Here is a 26904-nt window from a genome sequence, read left to right on the forward strand (position 1 = left end):
GTTAAGCCGCGAGGGGGGTGGGTGTGGGGGGAACCGGCCTGGACTGGAGCGGGATGCGAACCTAGGGGTTGCCGGGCGGTGCAGAGGCCCGTTGAACCGAGACACTTGGCTCACGGGAACCCCGTCCCCGCCTGGCGACGCCCCTGACACTGGCCCTAGTCCCTCTCGGTGGACTTACACCAACGCCCTGACACTAGCCCTAGTCCCTCTCGGTGGACTTACACCAACGCCCTGACACTAGTCCTAGTCCCTCTCGGTGGACTTACACCAACGCCCTGACACTAGTCCTTGTCCCTCTCGGTGGACTTACACCAACGCCCTGACACTAGCCCTAGTCCCTCTCGGTGGTCTTACACCAACGCCCTGACACTAGCCCTAGTCCCTCTCGGTGGTCTTACACCAACGCCCTGACACTGGCCCTAGTCCCTCTCGGTGGTCTTACACCAACGCCCTGACACTTGTCCTAGTCCCTCTCGGTGGTCTTACACCAACGTCCTGACACAAGTCCTTGTCCCTCTCGGTGGTCTTACACCAACGCCCTGACACTAGCCCTAGTCCCTCTCGGTGGTCTTACACCAACGCCCTGACACTAGCCCTAGTCCCTCTCGGTGGTCTTACACCAACGCCTGACACTAGCCCTAGTCCCTCTCGGTGGACTTACACCAACGCCCTGACACAAGTCCTTGTCCCTCTCGGTGGACTTACACCAACGCCCTGACACTAGCCCTAGTCCCTCTCGGTGGTCTTACACCAACGCCCTGACACTAGTCCTTGTCCCTCTCGGTGGTCTTACACCAACGCCCTGACACTAGCCCTAGTCCCTCTCGGTGGTCTTACACCAACGCCCTGACACAAGTCCTTGTCCCTCTCGGTGGTCTTACACCAACGCCCTGACACTAGCCCTAGTCCCTCTCGGTGGACTTACACCAACGCCCTGACACAAGTCCTTGTCCCTCTCGGTGGACTTACACCAACGTCCTGACACTAGTCCTAGTCCCTCTCGGTGGTCTTACACCAACGCCCTGACACTAGTCCTTGTCCCTCTCGGTGGTCTTACACCAACGCCCTGACACTAGTCCTTGTCCCTCTCGGTGGTCTTACACCAACGCCCTGACACAAGTCCTTGTCCCTCTCGGTGGTCTTACACCAACGCCCTGACACTGGCCCTAGTCCCTCTCGGTGGACTTACACCAACGCCCTGACACTGGCCCTAGTCCCTCCCGGTGGTCTTACACCAACGCCGGGGGGTGGACGCTAGGATTCCCGGAGCAAGCAGGTACTGAGGGGCGTTTCCCTGCACGGAAGCGTCCTTGGAAACCGAAAAGGTGATGCAAGAGCTGAGACATGTATTCCTGCTCCTTACCTCCGAGTCTGTTCTGGGCCCTTTGTAGCCAGCTGTTCACCAAGTCGTAGATAAATGTGGGTTTCACACCGACCCCGGCTCTGCCACTTGTTAGCAGTGTAAATCGTGGCCAAGTTACTTAGATGCTCCAAACCTTTCTTCTCTTTAAAATTGAGATATCTCATAGGGGTGGTAGTGAATGCATTTTGTAAATTTTAAACTACAGTCCTTCACCTTTACCCCTACCTGCATGCCCGGTGCCTCGCCGTAAGTGCTCAAAAATATTTTGTGTGAATAAAAGTACAATTGTGCAGTTTTTGTTTCCCAAATTTTCATTAAGAATTGATGGGGGAATGTTTCACTTGTTCTTCCTTCAGGTTTACTGAGGACTCTAACAGTACTAGTACCCCTACATGGTATCTTAGTTGAATAATTTTTTTGAAGCCAGGGAAGCCACACACATACACACACACACACACACAGGCAGCGATGGGGCTTTTAAAAAGGACAATGATTAGCTGGTTTGGCTCAGTGGATAGTGGGCCTGTGGACTGAAGAATCCCAGGTTTGATTTCGGTCATGGGCACATGCCCAGGTTGCCGACTGGATCCCCATTCTCATCATTAATGTTTCTATCTCTCTCTTCCTCTCTGAAATCAATGTTTTTAAAATGGGCAATGGAAATGATAAAGCCGAACAAGCAAATGAAAGAAGATCAAATCCAGCAAAACTGCTAATGCAGGAAAACAGGCAGCTAATCAATGAAAAGTTACATGTTCAGGCTGAAAATAAACTCTTGCTGGAATAACTGACCAACAAAACTGAGTATAGAAGGCAACTTCAGAAGCTGTGAAACAACTATGTACAAAAAAAAGTGGGGAGATTGAACGAAGGAGACAAGAGTTAGCCTTCAGCCGAAACCGGTTTGGCTCAGTGGATAGAGCGTCGGCCTGCGGACTGAAAGGTCCCAGGTTCGATTCCAGTCAAGGGCATGTACCTGGGTTGCGGGCATATCCCCAGTAGGAGATGTGCAGGAGGCAGCTGGTCGATGTTTCTCTCTCATCGATGTTTCTAACTCTCTATCTCTCTCCCTTCCTCTCTGTAAAAAATCAATAAAATATATTTTTAAAAAAAAAGAGTTAGCCTTCAAATATGCAGAGCAAACTGAGAGCTTAAAACAGCTCTTGGAGAAGGAAAAGAGTCCATCCAATTTGAAGCAGCAGTTGCTGGCAATGAGGGATATCACTATTAAAGGAGAAACAGGAAGAGAAAAAGCCCACAATGAGAGAGGTGTAAAGGCGCAGGAAATCCAGGCCCAGTTCCTTTAGGAAAAAAGCATTACTGGAGAAACAACGGAGTGAACCAGACAGAAGGCTGTTGGGAAAGAGAAAAAGTTTAAAAGGCAGGCCCAGGCCTTGGAGGTGGTAGCAGAGGGGCGTACTTCTGAGTTCTACTGTGGCATCTGCGGAGAACCAGCAGTCACAGAGGGAATAACTGCAGCGATCTCAGCAATGCCAGGAGTCGCAGGTGCTCAAAGCCTGCTAAAAAGTCAGAAGCAACAGCTGCAGCAGGAACAGTGGTGTATGGAGAGCTTAAGGGAGGCAACTACTGCAACAGGGTGCCCCGAAAATCACAAGAACCCTTTCCCTGGGACCCCAAATCAAGGTTAATCCACAGTAATTCCTAAATATCACTGGTTAAGGACTAGAGAAGTATTCCTTAGGTGCTGCACAAACCTGGTTAGGAAGGCTTTTGGGTCTCGTTGCTATGGTAGAATATCCATCAAGACATGTTAGTGTGGAGGATTAGATGCTCTTTTCCAGCCATACTACTAGATACTTGTGTGAACCAGCTTTCCTTAGATTTTTAATTAGCTCTTGTTAATAAGGGTGTTCCTCAAACCTCCAGATAACCTAACACCATTTGCCAGACACTCATATGTAAAACCAGGTTGAGAAAACCACCTTGAGGAAGTGAAAGGAAATAGTTGCATGATTTATTTCATCTAGCTGAGTCAGATTTCTTTATAGAAAAATCACCTTCAACCCTAACCGGTTTGGCTCAGTGGATAGAGCGTCGGCCTGCAGACTGAAGGGTCCCAGGTTTGATTCCGGGTGAAGGGCATGTACCTTGGTTGCGGGCACATCCCCAGTTGGGGGTGTGCAGGAGGCAGCTGATCGATGTTTCTCTCTCATCGATGTTTCTGACTCTATTCCTCTCCCTTCCTCTCTGTAAAAAAATCAATAAAATATATTTAAAAAAGAAAAATCGCCTTTCAGGATAGCATCTCAGATTGACTTTTCAGAGCTTTCTCCTCTGTAAACAACCAATCTAAGTTTATCCTCGTTCCTTCTGGCCAACTCAGAACACAAAGGCAGTGTTTTTAAGGTGTTTTTTTTAAGTTTGTGCCAATGACCAGGTAGCTCCTATAGTTTTCATGAGGGAAAAAGTACTCTAATAATAGCAAGATCAACACTTTGCAGAGTGACCTATTGTCTGATGCAGCCCTTAACAATTTTAGCTTTTGAGTGATTTGAGAAAATAAGGGAACATATATCAGCTTTTACTTTTGAAAATGTTTATTGTGAAGAAATACCTCAAGAATTAATGAGGTAGCAGAATGCCTCTGCTTGTTTTAGGAAAATGTTATCAAAACACAGTTTTTAAATATTTGGATAACTTTTAAAGTCTCATGCCATCTATTTCCCTAGCAACATCCTAAATCCTAAGATGATAAGTAAAATTACTTAGTGTTAAATATAGTAAGTACTATATATATTTTCTTACTATATATGCACTTAATAATACATTAAATGCTGTAATTATTATGTGCCATATATTTAGGCCTATTTAATAGAACTGGGAATAGTATTTTAAATTACTGTAGACATTTAGGATAGGTGTTTTTTTGTTGTGGGTTTTTTTGCACTTATGATGGTTAGATCAGTGATTTTTTTGAATGCTGAATCCTAATAAAACCTCTTATTTTAACATTGCTCCCCTATGAGAAGATATAATCAACTTTGTTCTCCAGAAATTATCAGTAATAAAAAAACTTAAAAAATAATTTTCTTGAATTTAGTCTTATTTATATGTAAAATGGATTCCTTTAAATTGGTTAAACAAAGGTCTCTCCCTCAATGTACCTTTAACTTCTAGCTTTAATAATGTTTCTGCTAAGTATGTAGTTTATTAAACAAGTTTTGTTGTTAAAAAATAAAAGCCTACTTGGATTATAATTTACCCACTGATTTTATTATTGTTCCAATGTTTTTTACTTCATCACTTTTCTCTCATTACTTCTGCTGTCGTATACTACTATGTATGCAAATAATAAAACTGGAACTTTAATGCAGAAGACTTTAGATAACATGCAGTACCTTAAACTGAATACTTCAATTCATGAGTTGAAAATACAGAAAGATGGCACTTGAAAAGCATGGTATCCAAGATAAATTTGAAACCTTAGTCTCTCTGGATGCAAAAACCCTAGGAAAATATATACCCAGGCTGATGAGATATTAGACTCTTTACTCTTCTGCTCTTAATTCCCCTCCTGCCATTGCTGACTCAATTATCTAACTCAGGAGTGGAGAACTTCTATCTCATCTCAGTTTAGTTTTAATTCCTATGGGCAAACTTTTTGACTCGAGGGCCACAATGGGTTCTTAAACTGGACCGGAGGGCCGGAACAAAAGCGTGGATGGAGTGTTTGTGTGAACTAATATAAATTCAAAGTAAACATCATTACATAAAAGGGTATGGTCTTTTTTTTTTTAGTTTTATTCATTTCAAACGGGCCGGATTCGGCCCGCCGCCGTAGTTTGCCCACGGCTGTCCCAGATAGTGAATCTGGTGTTCTGTTCTCACATCAATCTCTCTCCCTTTCTCTAAAATCAATTAAGAAGAACAAAGAGTGCCTATAAGGGCGTGGCATGAGATTGGGCAAGTTTCCTATACTTAATTCAATTTAATCTCAAATTATTCATTTTAGCCAGCAGATTTTTGAGGCTTAAGAACTGAGATAATTGCATTTGGTACTTATTTCAAACTCACTCCACTCCCTAGCCTTCTTATCCTATATGCTGTATCAGCAAGGAGTCAAATACAGACAGTCCTCGGGTTATGTCGGACTCGACATACGTCATTTCGTGGTTACGTCGCCATCTCCTATTTATTTTATAATAAAAAAAAATGTTCCGTCATTTTGACGTATGTACATATGTGATTTATGTTTTTTATTATTTATTTACCACAAGGTCAGGAATTATCTTTCTTTTAAATTTTTTTTTACTGTTTCACTTCATTACTGCTGTGTATGTGCCCACGTGAGTGACGTAGGTGCTTATGTAGGTGGGTTCCGACTGACGGCAAAAATCGCGTTATGTTGCGCAGTAGGAACGGATCTCCGATGTAACCCGAGGACCTACTGTAGCAGGTTGGAGTCAATGAACACTAGAAACATCAATCTAACAGTCATTTATTTCTTTTGTCATTGCCAAACATTTCCCAAGTCTTACCAGAAATTAATATAGCTTCTTCATTTCTTCTCCCTGACAATCCTCATCTACTGAAAGGGCTCTAAGAGCACAACTGCAAATGACAATGTACAGCGGATATACCATGTCCTTCACTTATTTCAAAACATCTAACAGCCCATTAGACATCAGCTAGGCATGAGGTACAGAAAAAGAATTTTTCTTTCCAACTCCAGGTAAATATCAATATCTGGTGTCAAAGTCTCAGGATTAAAGACGATAGAACACACATAAAAGAGGATAGACAGCAATATTCTCAGAAAATTCAGACAGGTTGACTAAAGGGAGGGATGAGGACTTAGTGGGGTGTAGACTAGCAAGTGAGGTCAAGTCCAGGAGAGAAGGAACGAGTGTCTTGGCTACCGATCTAGTGGCATTACCAGGAACACTAGGATTCTGTATCAAAAAATCAGGGGCAATCAACCTGGTTATTTCTCAATCCTTAGAACCAAGAGGGCAAAACAAACCTCAGGAGGGCACCAATTATAACGACAGATGAGGAGGCCTCAAGCCACAGGAAAGTTGAGGCAGTATTTATTGCTTCTTCTAGTTTCTTCTTTCCAGCCACTTCAATGTTTGGTACATACTAGTCCTAAGGCTGCTTTTTTATGCCTGTGGGTCTAGTTAGTCACTGCTACTTGGGGCAGACAAAACACTTCCCAGCAGAATTAGTGTAGGGAAGTTCTAGCTTTTTCATTCTAAACCCAGTTCTTTCTTTCAATCCTAAAACCATATTGAGAACAACCTCCATAAAGTTTGTTTCCCAAAGAGGGTAATGTTATTCTAGCTTCTAGGCTTGTTATAGCACAAATACAAAATGATTTATCAGTATGGTTTTAAAAATGTAATGTGGAATTGTTTTATAAACTTGACGATGGAGACTACTAAATCAATAGAACTTCCAAGAACATTCTACACCCCAGGAAGAAAAGAACAACCAGTTTTCTTAGTCTTGTACAAGGCAAGAGGGGCCTATGGTTGGCCTTAAGAGGGAGCTCTTTGGGCAAGATAAGAGAAAAATAATAGACTCCAATGAGGAATAGCAGGAAAACCTACCAAAAAAGGGTTGGGGAAGGGAGGTTGTCAAAGTGAGCAAGTAGGGAAAGCAGTGAAATTTATACAGGAGGAAAGAGTTGAGAAAGTTGTAGCTTTTCACAAACAACTAAAAGAGGACATTTCTCTTCACGCAGCCCCATAACTCAGTCCTCCAGCACAGGTCCCCGTGACAAGAGCATCCATCCACTCTCCGAGGAGCGCTCTCACTCTGACTGCCTATTTCCTTCCTCGTTTATGATTAGCCTTTGGGGGCTTTACTTTCTGGAACTGTGCTGGCACTGGTTCCTGCTCTGGTTCTTTACAGGAGGTCGACACTAGCAGTTCCTCGTTATTCCTCCTCTGATCTTTCCCTGCTCTAAGGCTCAGCTCTGCTGGCTCAGGAAGCTCCATGCCAGCCTGCTGCCGCCTTCTCAGAGACCTCCTGCTCCTGTGCTGCTGTCTCCGCTTTTCTTCTTCTTGCTGCCGCTGCTTTATCTTCATCAGCTTTTCAAAGCTTTTGGTTGTTGCTGGGTTTACAACAAACCAATCCTACAAGGCAAAACAGAAACACTATCCAGTCAAAACATTCTGGAAAGCATAAAGAGGTGTGGGAAGAATTTAAAAAGGCATGGTTAGGGCAAAACACAGAGTTTTTTAGTTTTTTATTTTGAAAATTTACAAATCTTCAGAAAAGTTATTAATTTAATGAACACCTAGATTTATCATTGTTCACCTCTCTCTCTTTTCCTTCCTTCCTTCCTTCTTTTTGCTGAACCATTTTGCAAGTTAGTTGCAGACATGTTACTTCATCCCTAAATACTTCAGCATGTATTTGCCTAAGAACAAGGGTGTTCTTCTGCATTACTACAATGATCACATTTTGAAATATTAACATGGGCACATTGCTATTATTTAATATAGTTAATATTCAAAATTCCTCAATTGTCTCAATGTCCTTTATATTTGTTTCTATGCAGTATTTAATTTATTATTTTCTCTTAATATGTTTTTATTGATTTCAGAGAGGAAGGAAGAAAGAGATAGAAATATCAATGATGAGAGAGAATCATCAATCAGCCAGCTGGGCTCCATGAGGTATTTTAAGTAGCATTAAAAACAGGTCGCTCAAAGACGTTAGAGCAGGGGTCCTCAAACTTTTTAAACAGGGGGCCAGTTCACTGTCCCTCAGACTGTTGGAGGGCCGGACTATAGTTTAAAAAAAAACTATGAACACATTCCTATGCACACTGCACATATCTTATTTTGAAGTAAAAAAACAAAACGGGAACAAATACAATATTTGTATTTGCATGTGGCCCACGGGCCATGGTTTGAGGACCCCTGCGTTAGAGTAGTAGAAGCCCAGATGTGGCTCAGTGGTTGAGTGGCGACCTATGAACCAGGAGGTCATGGCTCGCTTCTGGGTCAGGGCACATGTCCAGGTTGCAGGCTCAATCCCGTGTGGGGCATGTAGGAGGCAGCCGATCAATGGTCCTTTCCCATCACTGGTGTTTCTATCTTTCTCTCCCTCTCCCTTCCTCTCTGAAATCAATAAAAAAAATAACTTCTTTTTAAAAAGAGTATTAGAAAATGGAAGTAGAGAGACTGCTGTTAAATAAGAAGGTGTAAATTCAGCCTGGTTCCCAAATGCCTGATTTAACTGGATTGAACTCCAATGTCTCTGGTAACCACTTTACTTTCCCTGACTGTCCTAGCCCACAAAACAGACACAAAATCCATCTCTCCTACGGTGTATGTATGGGAAAAGGAAATATGATTAGAAGAGAAAAACACTGAGAGAAAGCAGGACCCTCACCTCAGCATGGACAGAGTTGATGTGATACTTGACACCACTCTCTGACACAAATTCTTTCTGACATAGAAGACACTTGTATTTTCCAGCCACAAAGTTTCCCTGTTTTAAAGAAAAGAGTATTATTGGCAAACTCAGGAACACATACCTGGGCCACATGTAGGGACTGTTATTGATGAAAAGAAGGGATTCTACTTCAGCAAAGGTAAGAAGGAAGAAAATCCAAAGCAGCAATATATTTAGGAAAAACAGCTCGGGCAGACTATCACCACTATGTATCTATCCTAACGCAATTCTCTACCAAAACCTCCCACCCCCTCAACACAACCCAAAATCCTCCTACTTTCATTATGTGACATGTCACATCTTTCTATCTTCTCTTGTTTGTTACTTCACTTCCAAGGTTCTCTTGGTTTCAAACCAAAATTATCAAACTTCTGAACATCACTATAGCCACCGAAGTATAATTCTCCCCAATATACTCCATTGCTGCAAAGAGTGACTTAGAAATCCAGGATTAGGAGAGTATCATCCATAACAGAGTTTAAGGACTCCGAAACCAAGATCAAGACGACCAGCTCTTAAGCATTCCTGGACAGATCTGGTTTGGATGCCTACAACCCTCTTATTGCCTTGAACTGAGACTCCTCTCCCCTCCTGAAGCTGTTTCCATGATGTTCATTTTGTGTGAAGAGATACTTCTAAAAGGGATTGGAAAGTGGCACCAATCCCCATGGCTGGTGGGTTGTAGGGCACCTGGGTCAACATGGAAAAGACTCAGTGAGGTGACCTTAACCTGACACCCAAGGATCCTACTTCCCACCTCCTGAGGCCAGTACAGTTCAGATGCATTTAAGGATCTTCACTAGTCCGTTTAAGTGCATGTAAACTGACTCTAGAAAGTTTAAGGCCCAATTAGACAGGTCAGGTCCAGTGTGGTAGGGATTCAGAACTAATATACTTTTCTCCAAATTCTTCAATTGATATGACTTATGGCTATGTTGGCCTTTTCTGCACTTTGGACATAACCTGGCATCCCACCCAATAATAGACCAAGATTCTTTGGGGCATAAAAAACTAAATCAGCCTCTGAAGACAACAGAAAACAGGACAATTAGCTGTTCATCTAAACTGAGTTCTCTTCTAGTTCAGAAGTCATGTTAAGATAAATAGTTCAGAAAGTTACAAACCAAAGTACAAGAGCCCAGGTGAGCTTTCAGGCCAGATACACTACTGTAGACAGCCTCACAACCCTGAAAAAAAGAAGAAAAAACAACATGAGGACTATACAAAAGAGCACCCTTCTCTCAGCAATCTGGTTGTTCACTAGGACCAACCTTACGTTTATACCACAACCAAACAGGAAAAGAATTCACATGCAAGCCACAAAAGCAAGAAGGAAAACCAACAAAAGGTAAAAATAAATAAAAAGATAAAGAGGTAAACAAGTTGTTTACAAAAGCTTAACATATTCCTATCCCTGGTACTTTTTCTGATACTTAAAAACATAGAAAATTACACAGATTTTGTTAAAAATCTGCTTTCTTTAGTACAAACATCTTCTATTTCTTATATATCTACTCCTCTGCAAAGTACTGTATAGATAGGTAAGTTAGATTAAAGATGGCTGGAAATTCTCTGCCACTCTTCCCATCAAACAGTAGAGTCTGTTTATCCTCTCCTTGAATCTGGGTTAGCACTGTGATTCCTTTGACCAATAGAATGCCATGGAGAGATGCTGAACAAATTCTGCAACTAGGTCTTAAGAGATCTTCAGCTTCCACTTTCATATTCTTAGAATATGTACTCTCCTAGTAATCTAACTACCTGCTAGAGAGAGAGGCCATGTGGAGAGCCAAGCTACAGATCAATTAGCTGCATAGACGCCATCTTGGACATTCAGGTCCCATCTGAGTTTCCAGCTGAATGCAACCTATGCGTGATCTTAGCTGATGCCATGTACAGCAGGAAAACTACCCCGGGCCTGACAAAATTATTACAGAATTGTAAACAAATAAAATAATTGATGTTAAGACTCTCAGGTTCAGGGAATTTGTCACAAAGGAATAAATAACTGAAACAACAGGAGATGCCTGATAAACATTTACTGAATAAATGAATGAGAAAGAACCACCTGGTTAGGACACTCAATACGATGGTACTTCTTGATATCTGACTTCCATTTATGTAGTACTTCCTGGCTGAAGGTAGGTAGCCCAGGGCGAGTGTATTTTAACTACAAGATAAGAAAGATTTTATTGAAGAATCCAACTTCCAAAACACCCCAAAAGTTTCAACCCAACTCTTCAAGTAATTCTGGAGTTCCACAAGTATATCTTCATATTAAAAAAAAACAAAATTGTAATATGTAAGACCCTTTAAAGTTCCTGAAACTACCCTACCCAGTTTGGCTCAGGGGATAGAGTATCAGCCCGCAGACCAAAGGGTCCCAGGTTTGATTCTGGTGAAGGGTACATATCTCAGTTGCAGGCTCAATCCCCAGTGGGGGGGTGTGCAGAAGGCAGCCAATCAATTATTCTCTCTCATCATTGATGTTTCTATCTCTCTCTCCCTCTCCCTTCTTCTCTGAAATCAATAAAAATATATTTTTTAAAAAATGATAGGGGAATGTTAAAAAGAGCTTTTGATGGCCAAATCTGGGGCAATTTGAGCAGCAAAAGAAATAATAATAGCATTGAATAATAGGCCATTGAATAAAATAAATACCCATGAGTCTATACTCATATAAAACAAATTAGAAGAAAAGGACAGAGCTGTCTCTTAATAACTGTAGAAGAAATGATGGAAACAAAAAAAAAATCATTAAGCAAACACCACAGTAATAACAGCTGCAAGCATGAATCACTGATGGATGCTAAAGTAAGTGGGTAGAAGTATGATAAAACACAGGTTAATTATGTAGTCTCAATCTCTCCACAAAATATTCACTAATTAGAAAGGGGAAAATTGTAATTTTGCCATGGAAAAAAACTGGACAACACACCCTAATCAAGCGTTTAGCATTTACCTCAGTTAAATATAAACAACTACATATGAACTAACAAAGTGGAAACACATTAGGCAAGGACCAAGCAAAAATTAATTTGGGAATTTAGGTACCCACAGGAATGGTCCAAAATTAAGAGGCTCCTTAAAGGAGCTTCTGAAACATACTGTTTCTCTAAGACCTACATGATCAGAAACACTGGAGCTGGATCAAATGTACTTAATCTCCAAGGATAAAGAAGCAAAATATGCCCTAGCCAGTTCTGGCTCAGTGGATAGAGCATCAGCCTGCAGACCAAAGGGTTCCAGGTTCAATTCCGGTCAAGGGCACATACCTTGGTTGCAGGCTCCTCCCCGGCCCCAGCCCTGGTCAGGGCTCGTGCAGGAGGCAACCAATTAATCTGTTTCTCTCACATCAATATTTCTCTCTGTCTTTCCCTCTCACTTCCACTCTCTCTAAAAATCAATGAAAAAATGTCCCTGGCAGAGGATTAAAAAATAAAATTAAAAAAAGAAGCAAAGCATTGTTTATTGTACACTCACTCAAGTGCATTTACTCTTCTTTATGTAACAAGCATAGTATCAGACATACTCCTTCAAAAGTAATACAGGTTTCTACCTTACCTTCCGATCATCAGGTATCAGATCCTGAAGAACCTTCCTCTTAGGCCATTCCTTGGCCAGCTCCACAGAGGCCAGCTCCTGCAGGTGGTACACAGCTATCTTGGCAGAACGCCTCTGAACTCTGCCCCCACTCTTTGGCTCCAGGCTCATCTCTTTTAAGCACTCTGGCTGTCCTGACCCTGGAAAGACCTGTAAAAATGAAACATAGCAAAACACAAGCCTGAGAAGTGTCTTCCATAAGAGGTGATTAAAGGCTGTCCTTTATGCTCTCAATAGCAAAAGAGCTATTCATTAGCTTGTAATCACTATCATAAAGCTCCACCATTTTAATGTACATTTTACCTCACATTACAAAAATTAACTCAAAATGGATAAAAGCCCTGTGTAAACCATAAAACAACAAAACTTCTAGGAGAAACCAAGGGATAAATTTTTGGTGATCCTAAGTATAATTTTGTTAAATGTATTTTTCAGTTATAATTAACATACAATATCATATTAGGGGTCTGATGGTTTATTGATGTGTCAACTTGGCTAGGCTGCAGTCATAAGTTATGCAAACACTAATCTAGGTGCTGATGTGAAAGTATTTTATAGATCTAATTAAAGTCCATAATCAGTTGACTTTAAGTAAGAGAGATGTGACAGAAGAAGAGGCAAGAGAGATTCAAAGAATGCGATAAAATCAATACTGTTGTTGAAAATGAAGGGTCCATGAGCCAAGGAATGTAGGTGGCCTTTAGAGCTGAGAACAACTCCTGGCCTACAGCAAGCAAGGAAATGGGGTCCTACACCTGCATGGAATGGAATTCTTAAACAACCTTACGGAGCCTAGAAACAGATTTTCCTCTCAAGCCTCAGAAAGGAATGGCCCTAATGAAACTTTGATTCCAGCCTGGCGAGGCTCTACACAGGGGAGCCAGCTTGCTGGGGTCCAACCCCAGCAGGTCCAGAGGTCCCCAAAGGTGTGGACAGAATCGGCGAAGACTATCCACCCTCTTCCTACGGTGGAGTCCTATCCATCCCGAGAGTGGGGATTACTTAGGTGTCCCTGTTCGGGCGCCATATGCCAGGGTCCAACCCCAGCAGGTCCAGGGGTTCCCAAAGGTGTGGACGGAGTCGCCGAAGAATGACACAGAGACAGCGTTCAGTTGATCAACAGCCTAGCCAGGATCTCTAGCCAAGTTCTGGTCAGGATCTCCAGCGAAGTTCTGGTTAGGATCTCCAGCCAGGTTCTGTGTCCATGTTCCCTCGCTAGGTTCTCCAGCCAGGTTCTCCAGGTTCTCCAGCCAGGTTCAGTCACCAGGTTCTAGTCAGGTTCTCTTGCCATGTTCTATCCAGGTTCTGTAGCCAGGTTCTGTCTCTAGGTTCTTCAGCCAGGTTCTCTCGCTAGGTTCTGTCTCTAGGTTCTGTGGCCAGTTTCTGTCCAGGATCTTCTGCCATGTTCTCTCGCTAGGTTCTGTCTCTAGGTTCTGTGGCCAGTTTCTGTCCAGGATCTTTTGCCATGTTCTCTCCAGCGAAGTTATTCTGTCTCTAGGTTCTGTGTAGGTTCTATGTCTAGGTTCTGTGTCCTGTTGTCTCGTTACATCTGTATTTATACCAGTTGATTCCAATCCTACCAATCTCTATTCCAAAGGTTAGGGCGTTTCTTATCTCCATTCCAGGGAGTAAAGATTATGTAGCTTAAGCGTGATTGTTCGTAGTTAAAGTGATTAATTACCCGCCTGGCACTTAGTTAAGGGGTTTTATTCCCTCCCTAACTTCAGGGGAAAATCCCTACCTGGGGAAACAACCTTTCTCAGAGAGGTGACCTTGGTTAAAACACACAGTGCCGAGAAGGTGAGCAAACATATTAAGAACAGTATGCCATATATGCCAGGTCCCTTGAAACAGCAAGGATGGACCAGATCCCGGCACCAGCTGAACCAATTGTATCTGGACTCCTGGCCTAATGAACTGTGAGATAATATAGTTGTATTATTTAAGCCATTACTTTGTGGTGATACTTTTTACAGCAGCAATAGAAAATTATACATTGGGCTGGGCAAAAATATCTTAGATACAAAAACAAAAGCATTATCCATAAAAGAAAAAAAGATAAATTGTACTTGATCAAAATTAAGAAATCTGCTCTTTGAAGAACACTATAAAATATGAAAAGATGCTACAGAATGGGTGAAAATAATTGCAAAACACATCTGATAAAGGACTTGTGTCCAGAATATGTAAAAAACTCTGAATATGATCAAAACTTAATAGTAAGACAACAAAAACTCCAATAATAAAATGAACAAAGGATTTTAACAGACACTTCACAAATGAAGATACTTCACTAAAGATTGACATTGCCAATAAGTACATGAAAAGATGATCAACATCATTAAATCAGGGAAATGCAAAAGTAAACCACAGTAAAATACCACTACATACCTCAGAATGGATTTTTTAAATGAAACTGACAATTACAAGTGTTGAGGAGGATGCAAAGCAACTGGAATTCTCATCCTTTGCTGGTGAGAAGACAAAATGGCATAGCCACTTTGGAAAACAATTTGAAAGTTTCTTATAAAGTTAAACATACATTTATCATATGACCTAGTAATCCCATTCCTAAGTATTTACCCAAGAAAAGTTATTTTCATAAAATAACTTTTTTAAAAATCTTTATTGTTGAAATTATTACATAAGTCCTCTTTTTCCTCCTATTCATCCCTTCTAGTCCTACCCCACCCCACCCCCTAGGCCTTCACCACCCTATTGTCTGTATCCATGGGTTATGCATACATGCATACAAGTTCTTCAAACCCACCCTCCCCCGCCTCCCCTCTGTTCCATGCTTCTATGTCTCTGGATCTATTTTGTTCATCAGTTTATTTTGTTCATTTGATTCCACATGAGTGAGATCATGTGATATTATCTTTCTCTGACTGACTTATTTCACTTAGCATAATACTCTCCAGGTCCCTCCATGCTGTCTCAAAGGGTAAGAGATCCTTATTTTTTACTGCTGCATAGTATTCCATGGTGTAAATGTACAACAGCTTTTTTATCCACTCATCTACTGATGGGCATTTAGGCTGTTTCCAGATCTTAGCTATTGTAAATTTCACTGCTATGAATATAGGGGTGTGTACAGTCTTTCTGATTGGTGTTTCAGAACTCTTAGGATATATTCCTAGAAGTGGGATCACTAGGTCAAATGGCAGTTCCATATTTAATTTTTTAAGGAAACTCCATACTGTTTTCCATAATGGCTGCACCAGCTTGCATTCCCACCAACAGTGTCATACAATAACTTTTTTTGTTTTTGTTTTTATTGATTTTAGAGGGAGGGGAAGAGGGAGAGAGAGAAACCTCTATAGGGTGCCTCCTATACTCCCCCCACTGGGTACCAAGCCCACAACTCAAGTATGTGCCCTGACGGGGAATTGAATCGGCAATCTTGGTGAATGGGACAACACTCAAACCACTGAGCAAAACCAGCCACAGCTCATACAATAACTTTTAAGTAAATGTTTATGGCATCTTTATTCATAATTACCCACAAATGGAAATAACCAAACATTTTTCTACTGGTAAATGGATAACAAATTGTGAGACATCCATATAATGGAATCCTAGATACAAATTAAAAGGAATAAACTAATGATACATGCCAACATATAAATGAATCTCAAATGCATTATGCTAAGTGAAATTAGCCAGACTTAAAAGTTTGCATACTGCATGATTCCATTTACGTGATATTCTAAAACAGGCAAAACTATAAAGACAGAAAATAAATCAGTGATTGCCAGGGGTTGGGAATGGTGAGAAGAACTGATTACAAAGAGACATAAGGGAATTTGGGGGAGATTATCAAATTGTTCTATATCTTGATTATGGTGGTGGTTACATGACTATATGAAGTTGTCAAAACTTTTTTTTTTTTAGACAACAGATTTTTATTATTTTTTTTAATATATTTTATTGATTTTTCACGGAGAGGAAGGGAGAGAGATAGAGAGTTAGAAACATCAATGAGAGAGAAACATCGATCAGCTGCCTCCTGCACATCTCCTACTGGGGATATGCCCGCAACCCAGGTGCATGCCCTTGACCGGAATCAAACCTGGGACCTTTTAGTCCACAGGCCGACGCTCTATCCACTGAGCCAAACCGGTTTCGGCTTGTCAAAACTTTTATAACTGTACACCAAAAGGGTGAATATTAATTGCCATATGTAAATTATATCTTGAAACGTAACTCTTAAAACAAACATGAGGTGAGGGGAATGTAGAAATGTAATCAGAAAAAAAAGTCAAGACAAATAAATTGGAATACAGAAAACAGCCGGACAGATTCCCACAAAATTTCTAGCTAAGGGATTCAGAATGCCTTAAGCTTTAAAAAATAATAATGTGTTTACTTCTGCCTAGACAGTACAATGAACTTTGATTTCTCTAAGCTAAGAATATTCAAAAGGCAGAAATAAGAGAACAAAGGAAGAACAAGGAAAAGAGAACAAAAGCATTCATAATTAAATGAGGATACAAACGAGGAACCAAGAATGTATGGAAAGATGTAGGGCTAAACAGCTACCACAGAATATATCCCCAAACAGGGTCTGGAAAGTAATCAGTACTCACAGGCCCATGCTCTGACCTCAGGTGATACGCAAGTCCAGCCTTCGATCTATATGGCTTCCCACAGTGGTGACACTTCAAGATCATCTCCTCCAGCTCCGCAGCCTCTTTGCCACATTTTCTGACATGGTACAGATATCCCATGATGCTGGTGAAGCTACTAGAGCAACTCTGAACACAGGAGAGAAACAGAAACTATAATCTTATATCTTTTGACATGATCTCTTAATTTCTCCACAGCCACAGGCAGTCAACCACCACCATTCCACACAAATAGCCCTCTGATGTCACTAGACCCTCTCCAGCATTTCCCATTGGCACACCCCCGTCTTGTCCCTGGCCCGACGGCTGCTCTGTCTACCACCAAGCATCACATTCAATGTTCAGTCCACATTTAACAAACTAGAACTGTGCACCTCTTGTGTGTCAGAGCTTCCTCCTTAGTCTATGATCCAATATCAAATACCCAGCAATATCAAAGTTCCTCACGGTGAGGTTACTAGGATCTCTTCATCACACCAAAGAAAGGGTGGCAAAGAACCCCCTTCAAACAAAGTATAAAGGGAAAAAAATAAATTTTTGGAGATGAGAAAGAAAATAAAGACCTATTCATGAGTTCAGGAGACCTGGAAAAGCGGGAGCCACTCTTATGCTGGAAGATGATACCGAACCAGGTCTACAAGGAAGGAGGAGGAGGAGAAATGGAAGAGAATAACAGGAAGACATGGACCTAAGGCTCCGGGCAGAAGGAGTGCTGTCCTCGGGTTCTTACCTCACGCATGCACCTGAGCTTTCCCAGTCTCTTTAGAACTGTTCGGAGCCGTTCCCTCTCACTTGGCTCATCTATTTCATCTCCGGCCTTCAAAATGGGCTAGAAAGCAAGAGAAGCAAACAAGCGGATAATTCATGGAAAAGACAGATATAGAAAAAAATTATATCGTAGAAGAATCAAGGACTAGACTAGCACCTAAGCTGATGCCCATGAAGCCTATGTCATCTGACTCCTGGCTTTCTCTGTCTCCTAGACCTAGACAGACAAGGAAGTGAATGTAATGGAAATTAGAGTTCTAAGCCTCTACCTCCCAGGGTATGAACCTTTGGGACTAACCTAAACACACAAATACCAATATATCCACCACAAAGGTTTCATTGTACATAGGTCTTCTATTGAAAGGGTCTTCTTACTCACACCCCTGTAAAGTCCCAAAGCCTTAGCCATCTCCGCTGAGTTATCTATACTCATCTAAGACACCCAAACACCACGTAGGCTCATATGGGACAGAAGACACTCTTACCAAACTATTATGATTTGCCATGACGTGATACTTCATCCCTGCCAGTGAACGAAGTTGTTTCCCACAATGATGGCAAGTAAACATTTCCTACAGAGAAAAAATACTGCTCAGTGCCAGACTATTCAACAGAGAAAAAGAATGCCACGAAGTCCTATTCAAATGCTGTCCTCTGTATCTCCTTTATTTCCCAAACTCAACAGTCAATAAATCTCAAAATCCCACAAGCTCCATGTCACATCCTCAAGGAAAAAGAATTAAAGGCAATTCATTTCTTAAAAAATAGAAACTACCATTTACTGAGTGCCAATACTTGCCAAATAATGGGGTAGGGATTTAGCATGTATTATTTCTTTCTTATCCTCTAATAAACTACCCAAAGTAGTAATTATTTTATTTCTATTTTATAAATGAGGAAACTGAGTCTCACACATAAAAAGCTAAATGATACAACTAGTAAGTGGCTGAGTAAAGATTCAAACCCAAGTCTGCCACAGTCCAAAGCCTATGTTTTCCCTATGACCCAATGTTGCCTCTTCTCCATGGTAATCAACATACCCAACACAGCGCCAGATGTCTAAACTTTGGGTAAAAGATCATAATATAACAGTCATGAAATGCCACGAAATATCTAACCTGTTTGCAGTTTTCCATGTGTTTCTTTAAGCCCTCTATGGTCTTCCTCCCCACTGCCTGGCAGGTAGGACAAGAGACACTGCCTTTATCCACAATTTCTAAGTACCATTGCTCCTCTAAACTGCCTACAAAGAAGATAAAAGAACATGATATAGTCTGTGGTACTCTCCAGAAACAAAAAGCACAATTCCAGCACTTAGGAAAAGTATCACAAAATGGTTTTTCCCCTTCCTGGGGAACAGTCTCCTATTGTTTATAACTTCTAGAAATAATTTTTTTTCAGACAAGTGAGGAGTTTCTGAAACTTCTACTCAATTCCCCATGATTAAAAAACATCGAAGAAACATCCAAATCACAATGGCTTAAAGAACTAGGCAACATTTATTTTCCAGCTTTATTGAGATATAACTGACAACAGGCAACATTTTTCATAGCAGCATTTAATAATGGGATACTGAGATATGTAACAGCCAGTTTGCTGAGTGCTTCCTATGTCTGAGACTTTGTTAAATGTTTTCACCCCATTTAATTCTCACAGTTCTGACTGCCTTTATTATCCCTATTTAGAGTCAGGGAAATTGAAGCTTGCAGAAATTAAATTGAGGCAGATGAGAAAATTAATGAAGAGCCAAAACCTGAACAAGGGTCTGTCTGACCTTCAAACCCATGCTATTATTACCTGTGCCTTCTTAAAGAAATGCTTTTCTACATCATTTCTTTACCAACAATAACAACAAAAATCAGAATGAAAGAACTAGATCCCACAAAGCTTCCAACAGAACGCATACCTGCTGCATAAGCTGGTGGTTCCTTCCGAATACGACGAGCCTGGGATTTGGGGTTAGGCTGAGTTTTAGGCCGTTGCTTCCTCCCTGACGCAAGACAGAAACTTGAAGCCCAACATATCACCTTGGCTAACCCCTCTCTAGTACCAAAATCTCTTCCCTCCTCTCCTCAACACCCTGTGCCCCAGTCCCTTAACCAACTGACTCCATAAATCATGACAGAAGGAAAATGAGGGTAAAATAAGGCAGGATGGAAGCCATGCCTTGCCTAAAAATTCAAAGGGTTCAAGAGTGTTTCAAGGGCCAAACCCTAAAGTCTCTCTCCCTCAGAGCAAAGCCCAGGTGCCCAAGGGAAAAAGAACTAGCCAAGTTACTCCATTACCATACAGCTTATGCTTCTTCTGAGGAAATTCTCGATAGTCTTCATCTTCTTCCTGCCTGGGTTTCCTTTTTCCTTTGGTTGATACTCCACCTGACCCTGAAATATCATACACACGAGACCTAAGTAGGGTCGAGAAGTGAACATCTGGGCCTGCCCTCAAGCAGTGGCCCTCAAGCAGTGGTTCTCAACCTTCCTCATGCCGCGACCCTTAATACAGTTCCTCATGTTGTGACCCAACCATAAAATTATTTTCGTTGCTACTTCATAACTGTAATGTTGCTACTGTTATGAATCGTAATGTAAATATCTGATATGCAGGATGTGTTTTCATTGTTTGCGACCACAGGTTGAGAACCGCTCAAGGAAAAAAGCGTTAGCAAGCACAGGCCTCAGAAGTGCCTGTGACATTGTTAAAGAAGTTGGTATAGCCCTGACTGGTTTGACTTGGTGGATGGAGCGTTGGCCTGCGGACTCAAGGGTCCCAGATTCGATTCGGGTCAAGGGCATGTGCCTTGGTTGCGGGCACATCCCCAGTAGGGGGTGTGCAAGCAGCAGCTGAATCGATGTTTCTCTCTCATCGATGTTTCTAGCTCTCTATCCCTCTCCCCTCCTCTCTGTAAAAAATCAATAAAATAGATTAAAAAAAAAAAGAAGTTGGTATAACTCTTTATTAACCTCCCCTCTTCCTTTTGTATTGCGCTCTATCACAAGTGATGAACAGTTCCCTGTGAATAAGAGCCTCCAGGCAGTGCACTTCGTTTCATCTTGATCTGAGGGTAACACTGAGGCAGAAGTATTCAAAATAATGGGCTACTAAGGACCCTTGAGATTATGAATATCAAGAAAATACCAGCCCCTAAACCCTCAGCAGAGGATCAAACTAGAACAAGGGGAAAGAGGTTCAAATCATGCAGAGGAAAGATTGATATATCCTAAAGGAGTAAGATCAGCAAATTTTATTCTATAAAACAGAGAGACCATTCACAAAGTTAACAGTATGTGATAGCCTTAAAAAAATTAATCACTAACAAGGAACACATATGTGGTACTTAATAATCGAAGGGCCACGTATAGCAGCTACCTCAAAATATAACTTTAGAGAATGCTCTGTCTTTGGAATAGGATACAGAGAATGAGTATGGCTCAGTGGTTGGACATTAACCCATGGACTAAGAGGTCACCGGTTCGATTCCTGGCCAGGGCACATGCCCAGATTGTGGGCTTGATCCCGAGTAAGGGGCAGGCAGGAGGCAGCCAATTGATGTTGATGTTTCTCTCTCATCAATGTTTCTCTCTCCCCCTCTCCCTTCCTCTCTAAAATCAATAAAAACATTTTTTAAAACTTATGAAAATGATACCTTCAACATGGGGAGTAGCAGCTGGCTTGATCCTTCTCATCTTCATACAGTAGGTAGATTTTCGGAAGGTTGCTGGAAAATCACTTACTGGTTCACATGACGAGGCAGATGATGAGCCGCTTAAGGAATCATCGTGAGGAATAGTGTACTGGAAACTGTTATCCTTTATGGAGCACTTGGTCCTGCTACTAATATGACACAAAGATATATACCGTAAAGGAGGGTGTGGAATAAAGTTCCTATTATTTTATATCATTAAGAAGATAACCAACTTGGTTACCTTTGTAAAAACAAAGAAGTCTGATAATAAAAACAATTTAGATTATAATCTTCAAACAATTACAACAGTTGATCTAACACAACACATACAACTAGTATTATACTTCATTATAACCAGAAAGAGTAAGCTGTTCACATAAATGAATACTCTGCAGCCTAAGAAGGCATTCCTTCCTAGATTCATCCAAGAAAACAAAGTAATCTAAAGTAATAGGGTATTCTGTGGCCAGATCCCCTGGATCTGTAACCAGGTATGTCCAGGTCTCCTTATTTCTTAGAGGGTCAGTAACTAGGTAATATATCTGAGAATAAAGGAACAGAACAGTTTGTAGGCCCTAGTTTGATCCATGTGCCTTCTCCCTAAACCCTGTCAGAGCTACCCTATCTTACTTAGGCAACATGATACTTAGCTCCTATAGCTAAAGGAAGGGTGCTATCTTGTCTTAGTTAAGCTGGCTAAGAAATCTGATATACAGTTGAACCCAAATTCCCAAATCCAAGACAAGTCAGTATGTCATTAACAAACTTAATGATTAACTACAAAATATCTTCTAGGTGGCTCAGGATATGGTAGAACAACAGTTGTCAAGGTGTGAGGCCACTTTATTATTTTTTTTAATGTTTTTATTTATTTATTTATTTTCCATCTTTATTGTTGAAAGTATTACATATGTCCCCTTCCCCGTCTCCCCACCCCCTCCAGCCCACCACCACCCCCTGCCCCAGGCCTTCATCGCCCCACTGTCTGCATCCATGGATTAGGTACATATGCATACAAGGTCTTTGGCTGATTACTAAGTGTGAGGCCACTTTAGATTTATGGTTTAGAAAGGTCATTCTGGATGCTGTATGGAAGATGATACATGGAGGAAAAATGAATTAAGGAAGTTGTATGGATGAGATGATGAGGGCATGAACGATAAGGTTTTGTAGTAAAGATAAGCTGACATATTCAAGATAACACTTTAGAGGTATAGCTGGTAAGAATTAAAGATAGAAGTTTAAGGAGCAGGGAGTTGGAAGAAATACAGGTGACCATTCTTAAGAAACTATGTAAGTAAAATTGAGAGAAGTAATAAACCATTTCACACAGAGACATGAACATAACTAAAAAGCATACTATTTTTAAAAAATATATTTTATTGATTTTTTTTTTTTACAGAGAGGAAGGGAGAGGGATAAAGAGTTGGAAACATCGATGAGAGAGAAACATCGATTAGCTGCCTCCTGCACACACCCCACTGGGAATGTGCCCGCAACCAAGGTACAAGCCCTTGACCGGAATCAAACCTGGGACCCCTGAATCCGAAGGCCGACACTCTATCCACTGAGCCAAACCGGTCAGGGCTAAAAAGCATACTATTGAATGAAAAGACAAACAGAACAAGATCTATAGTACAATGTCAATTCAGTAAGTATAAAAAAAAAATACACATGTAAATATTACTAGCTATTTTGCAAGAATTCATAAATACTGGAGTGGGCAAAAGTAGGTTTATAGCCCTGGCTGGTGTGGCTCAGTTGATTGGGCTTCATCCTGGTTGGGCACATGCCTGAGTTTTGGGCTTGATCCCTTGTAGGGGCTGTGCAGGAGGCAGCCGATGGATGATTCACTCTCACATTGATGTTTCTTTCTCTCTCTCTCTCCCTCTCTCTCTCTCCCCCTCCCTCCCTCCCTCTCATTGATATTTCTCTCCCCCCCCTCCCTTTCTCTCTCTCTCTAAATATCAATTTAAAAATCTAAAAAAAAAAAATAGGTTTACAATTGTTTGAATGGAAAAATATAATAATTACTAAATACTTATCTACAATAATAAAAGCATAATATGCTAATTAGACCGGACGTCCTTCCGGACAAAGCCAGGCTACAAGGGAAGCCTGGGTCCCAGGTGCCTGCAAGGGGCCAGAGGAAAGCCCGGGTCCTGGGTGCTAGAGGGAAGGCTGGTGCCAGCAGCCGGGGGAAGGAAGGCCTACTCTTGCACAAATTTCATCCATCGGGCCTCTAGTACAAAAATAAACTCTGTATTTTGCATACTCACAATTGTAAACCTACTTTTGCCCACCCCTCTATTTAAGGGTATATATCAAACTTGTTAACATGGTTATCTACTGGGAGGAAAGGGATGGAAATGGAAATAAGAAAAAATAACAGGGACTGATAATGTCAAATGTTACGAAAAGGGCAGAATGATTTTCAGCTCTCTGCACATGAGCTCTAAGATTATCAATTTAATACAAAGAAGTCCTGGTTGTGGCATAGTGGCGTAAGCCCACCATTCCTGCTGATTATAACTAAGAACTCTGGACTCTGAAAAGCAAGTAAAATCACGTGGGTTGAGGAGAAGACTCAAAAAATGAGTGTGTGTTTCCCAGTTTTTCCCCCCTCACGTGTGGCTTTGCAACAAGGGTGGACCCCACTTGCAGAGCATCATGGCCAGTCTAAATTCCAATAGAATCCACACCTTTCTGGCCAGGAAACCAGGAAGAGGGATACCTATAGAGTGTGGGTGTGGTGAGGGGAGTCATAGAGAAGAGATAGGCAAAAAAGGGATCCCATAATTTTGGGTATGAATCCACACAAATCACAACTTAGCCTGAGCTATGTATGTCTGGAGCATACCCAAACCAGCTTTTGTAAAGGCTTAGAAAAGAGAAATAAGATTTGAACAAATATATAAGTCTCAGACCAACCCCTGAGCCACTAGTGTGAGATGGACCCAAACCAATGTATCAAAAGCTTTGAGAGCAAAATCAAGTTTTGAAACTCCCCAAAAAAAGTCTCAGACTAACCCATGAGCTATTTATGTACAAAACAGACCTAAACTCTCATAGCAAAGACTCAAAGAATGGAACTGATATTGAACCAATGCCCTCAAAAGGCAAAACAACTTATGGTCTGAACCTAAACAGGTTACCTACTAAAATAAAAACATTAACATTTCCCAGAAGATTCTGAAACAACCCAGAGTCTATATATATATCATTCACAATCTTGAGAATTCCAAAATTATGCAATATACAATCAGGAAAATGTGAGCAAATTCTCAAAGAAACAGATGATAAAGAGATGACAACCCCAAGATAATCTAGATGTTGGAACTATCATAGACTTTAAAACAACTATTATAACTATGCTCCATGAAATAAAGCACATTTGAAATGAGGGAAAAGGTACTGGATTTATCAGGGTGATTACTTTGTAAGTTATATGTCTAAGCACTATGTTGTACACTTGAAACTAATATAATGTTGTATGTCAATTGTAACTGAAAAATAAAATTTAAAAAAACACACACAATGAAACAATATTATATACCCACTAAATTAGCTAAAATTAAAGACTTACTCTCATACACTGCTGGCAGGAATGTAAAACATTCCACAACTTTGGAAAACAAGTAATGTCTTGTGAAGTTAAACACACTCCTGACATATGACCCAACCATCTTAAATGCTAAATACCATCCTAGTAAATAAATACCATCTCAGATACTTATCAAGCGAAACGAAAACATTTTTCCACACAGAGACTTGCACAAGAATGTTCATAGCAGCTTTACTGTAATACCCCCAAATTGAAAATAACCCAAATATTCATCAAGGTAGATGGCTAAATAAATTATGGTCTGTCCATAATGGAATTCTATTCAGTATTAGAAACTAACTTTCATTCAAAATCATTATTCTGAGTGAAAGAAATCATGCAAAAAGACAACATAATGTATAATTTCATTTATATAAAATCCTAGAACATGCAAACCACTGTACAGTAACAGAAAACAGGTCAGTGGTGTCTGGAACATAGAAATTCAGTAAATGTTATCTGAATGAATTAATCCCTTCCAATAAATACCTAGTTAACTATTTTTTGCATTAATATGTAAAAGCTTAGCACATTCAATATACAAAATACACCAGTCTGGAAGCCAAATAGTTTGAAAATACAAGGATGTCTTATAGTCATTTTTATTATTCCTTCCTATGTTCATCAACATATCCATGAGTACATAAATGGAGAGCTACACTGAGTCCCACCTTCCATTTTTATTATAATTCGTACTTTTGCCAGCTAAGTTTTTCTCTGGGTTTCGACCTGCCCTGTCCAATCAGGTAGACATTAGCTACAGGTGGCTATTCAAATTTAAAATAATTCAAATGAAAAGCAACTTAAAATAGTTTCTCCCACTAGCCACATCTCAAGAGCTCAAAAGCCCTAGGTGGCTAGTAGCTACAGTACCGGGCAGTGCGGATACAGAAAATTTTCACCATCACAGATAGTTCTAATTACAAACGGACCTCAGAAAACCTCACTTACGTCTTCGTTCCCACGATCCTCGTGCTCCTCTGCTGCTTAAAGGATGTGGGTCCCGAAGTCTATCAAACGCAAGCACATGAGTGAATGCCGGGGACCTCTGAACCTTGACCACGAAAAGACAGTTCCCCCGAGCCCAGAAGACACGAAGCTCTCCCGGGGCAGCTACCTCAAACCGAAGGAGGCAGGGCTTTTTTTAGGAAAAGTGTGCCGTCCTATCTTCCTAGGGCAGGTGACAACACCAGAGCCTTCATCTTCCCCATTCTGAAAACCCTGTCTGGATAGAGGCTCTAAAGGGAGGAGAAAAGAGAGGACAATGGATATGGGAGGCATTGGATTATGTGAAAAGAATAGAAACGAATGGCAATGTGGCGACGCGCTGACTCCAAGGTGGGGAGGCACCGGCAGCGGAGGAGTGGGGAGAGAGAGGGGCACAGGTAGCTCTGACCTAGCGGGGTGGGGCCTGCGAGCGGCTCGGATAAAACCAACGGTGAGCTCGGGACAAAAGCGAGGCCCGCGGGCTCCACAGCGCTCCCGCGGAAGCATAACGGCCAAACCGGGAAACTCACGGCGGGTCCTGCACCGAGCCTGGAAGACATCACTCCCTCTCCGCGCCTAACAAATTCACCCCGGGGCTCCAGCCAGACCAACGCCACTTCTGCTCGCCTCGCCTCTCCCGGATGTGGAGCCTGCGCAGTCGGCGCCGCGCGACTCCGGCCCGCACGCCCACTTCCGCCGGGCGGCTTCCGAGGGGGCTTCTGCCGCCGCCGCGCGTCACGTGACGAGCCGCTCTCCAATGCCTCGGAGACCCCGCCCCAGGACTGCGTGGTGGGACCCCGGGGAGCAGTGGAGCCGTAACCTGGCCTCAGGACCCCCT

General features: G+C 41.5%; 2 protein-coding genes across 4 annotated transcripts; one reads left to right on the forward strand and one right to left on the reverse strand.

Annotated features, from left to right (window-relative positions):
• The first annotated feature begins 1592 nt into the window (after positions 1–1592).
• Positions 1593–3022, forward strand: CCDC121 (coiled-coil domain containing 121). Its single transcript, XM_036335554.1, is given in 6 exon segments — positions 1593–1609; positions 2463–2655; positions 2737–2804; positions 2806–2867; positions 2870–2936; positions 2938–3022. Coding segments are annotated over 6 exon segments (492 nt in total).
• Positions 3023–5806: 2784 nt separating this feature from the next.
• ZNF512 (zinc finger protein 512) lies at positions 5807–26744 on the reverse strand. Of its 3 annotated transcripts, XM_036335024.1 has the most exons (15): positions 26597–26707; positions 26197–26317; positions 26031–26089; positions 21437–21624; positions 20079–20174; positions 19700–19783; positions 18912–19036; positions 18279–18365; positions 17756–17854; positions 16987–17154; positions 12359–12547; positions 10863–10964; positions 9919–9981; positions 8732–8830; positions 5807–7464 (listed from the first exon to the last, which is right to left on the reverse strand). In XM_036335024.1, exons 4-15 carry the CDS (start codon positions 21480–21482, stop codon positions 7153–7155), a joined length of 1470 nt encoding a protein of 489 aa, XP_036190917.1. In that variant the 5' UTR covers positions 21483–21624; positions 26031–26089; positions 26197–26317; positions 26597–26707; the 3' UTR covers positions 5807–7152. The 3 variants fall into 3 exon arrangements, with proteins under 3 accessions (XP_036190917.1, XP_036190919.1, XP_036190918.1); XM_036335026.1 differs by lacking the exon at positions 26197–26317 and having other exon boundaries at positions 26597–26744; XM_036335025.1 differs by lacking the exons at positions 26031–26089; positions 26197–26317 and having other exon boundaries at positions 26597–26714.
• Positions 26745–26904: the final 160 nt, after the last annotated feature.

This window comes from Myotis myotis, unplaced genomic scaffold (genome assembly GCF_014108235.1).
Source record: "Myotis myotis isolate mMyoMyo1 unplaced genomic scaffold, mMyoMyo1.p scaffold_m19_p_14, whole genome shotgun sequence".
Classification (NCBI taxonomy): Eukaryota; Metazoa; Chordata; class Mammalia; order Chiroptera; family Vespertilionidae; genus Myotis; species Myotis myotis.

Excerpts from the sequence above, each read along its gene's own strand:
- ZNF512 (XM_036335026.1), bottom strand. The coding sequence starts at position 26,626 with ATGTCTTCCAGGCTCGGTGCAGGACCCGCC. Across the intron at positions 19,784-20,078 it reads GAAGAAGCATAAGCTGTATG|GGAGGAAGCAACGGCCTAAA; the intron begins GTAATGGAGTAA and ends GTCTTGCGTCAG. Across the intron at positions 17,855-18,278 it reads TGGCAAATCATAATAGTTTG|CCCATTTTGAAGGCCGGAGA; the intron begins GTAAGAGTGTCT and ends CTTGCTTTCTAG.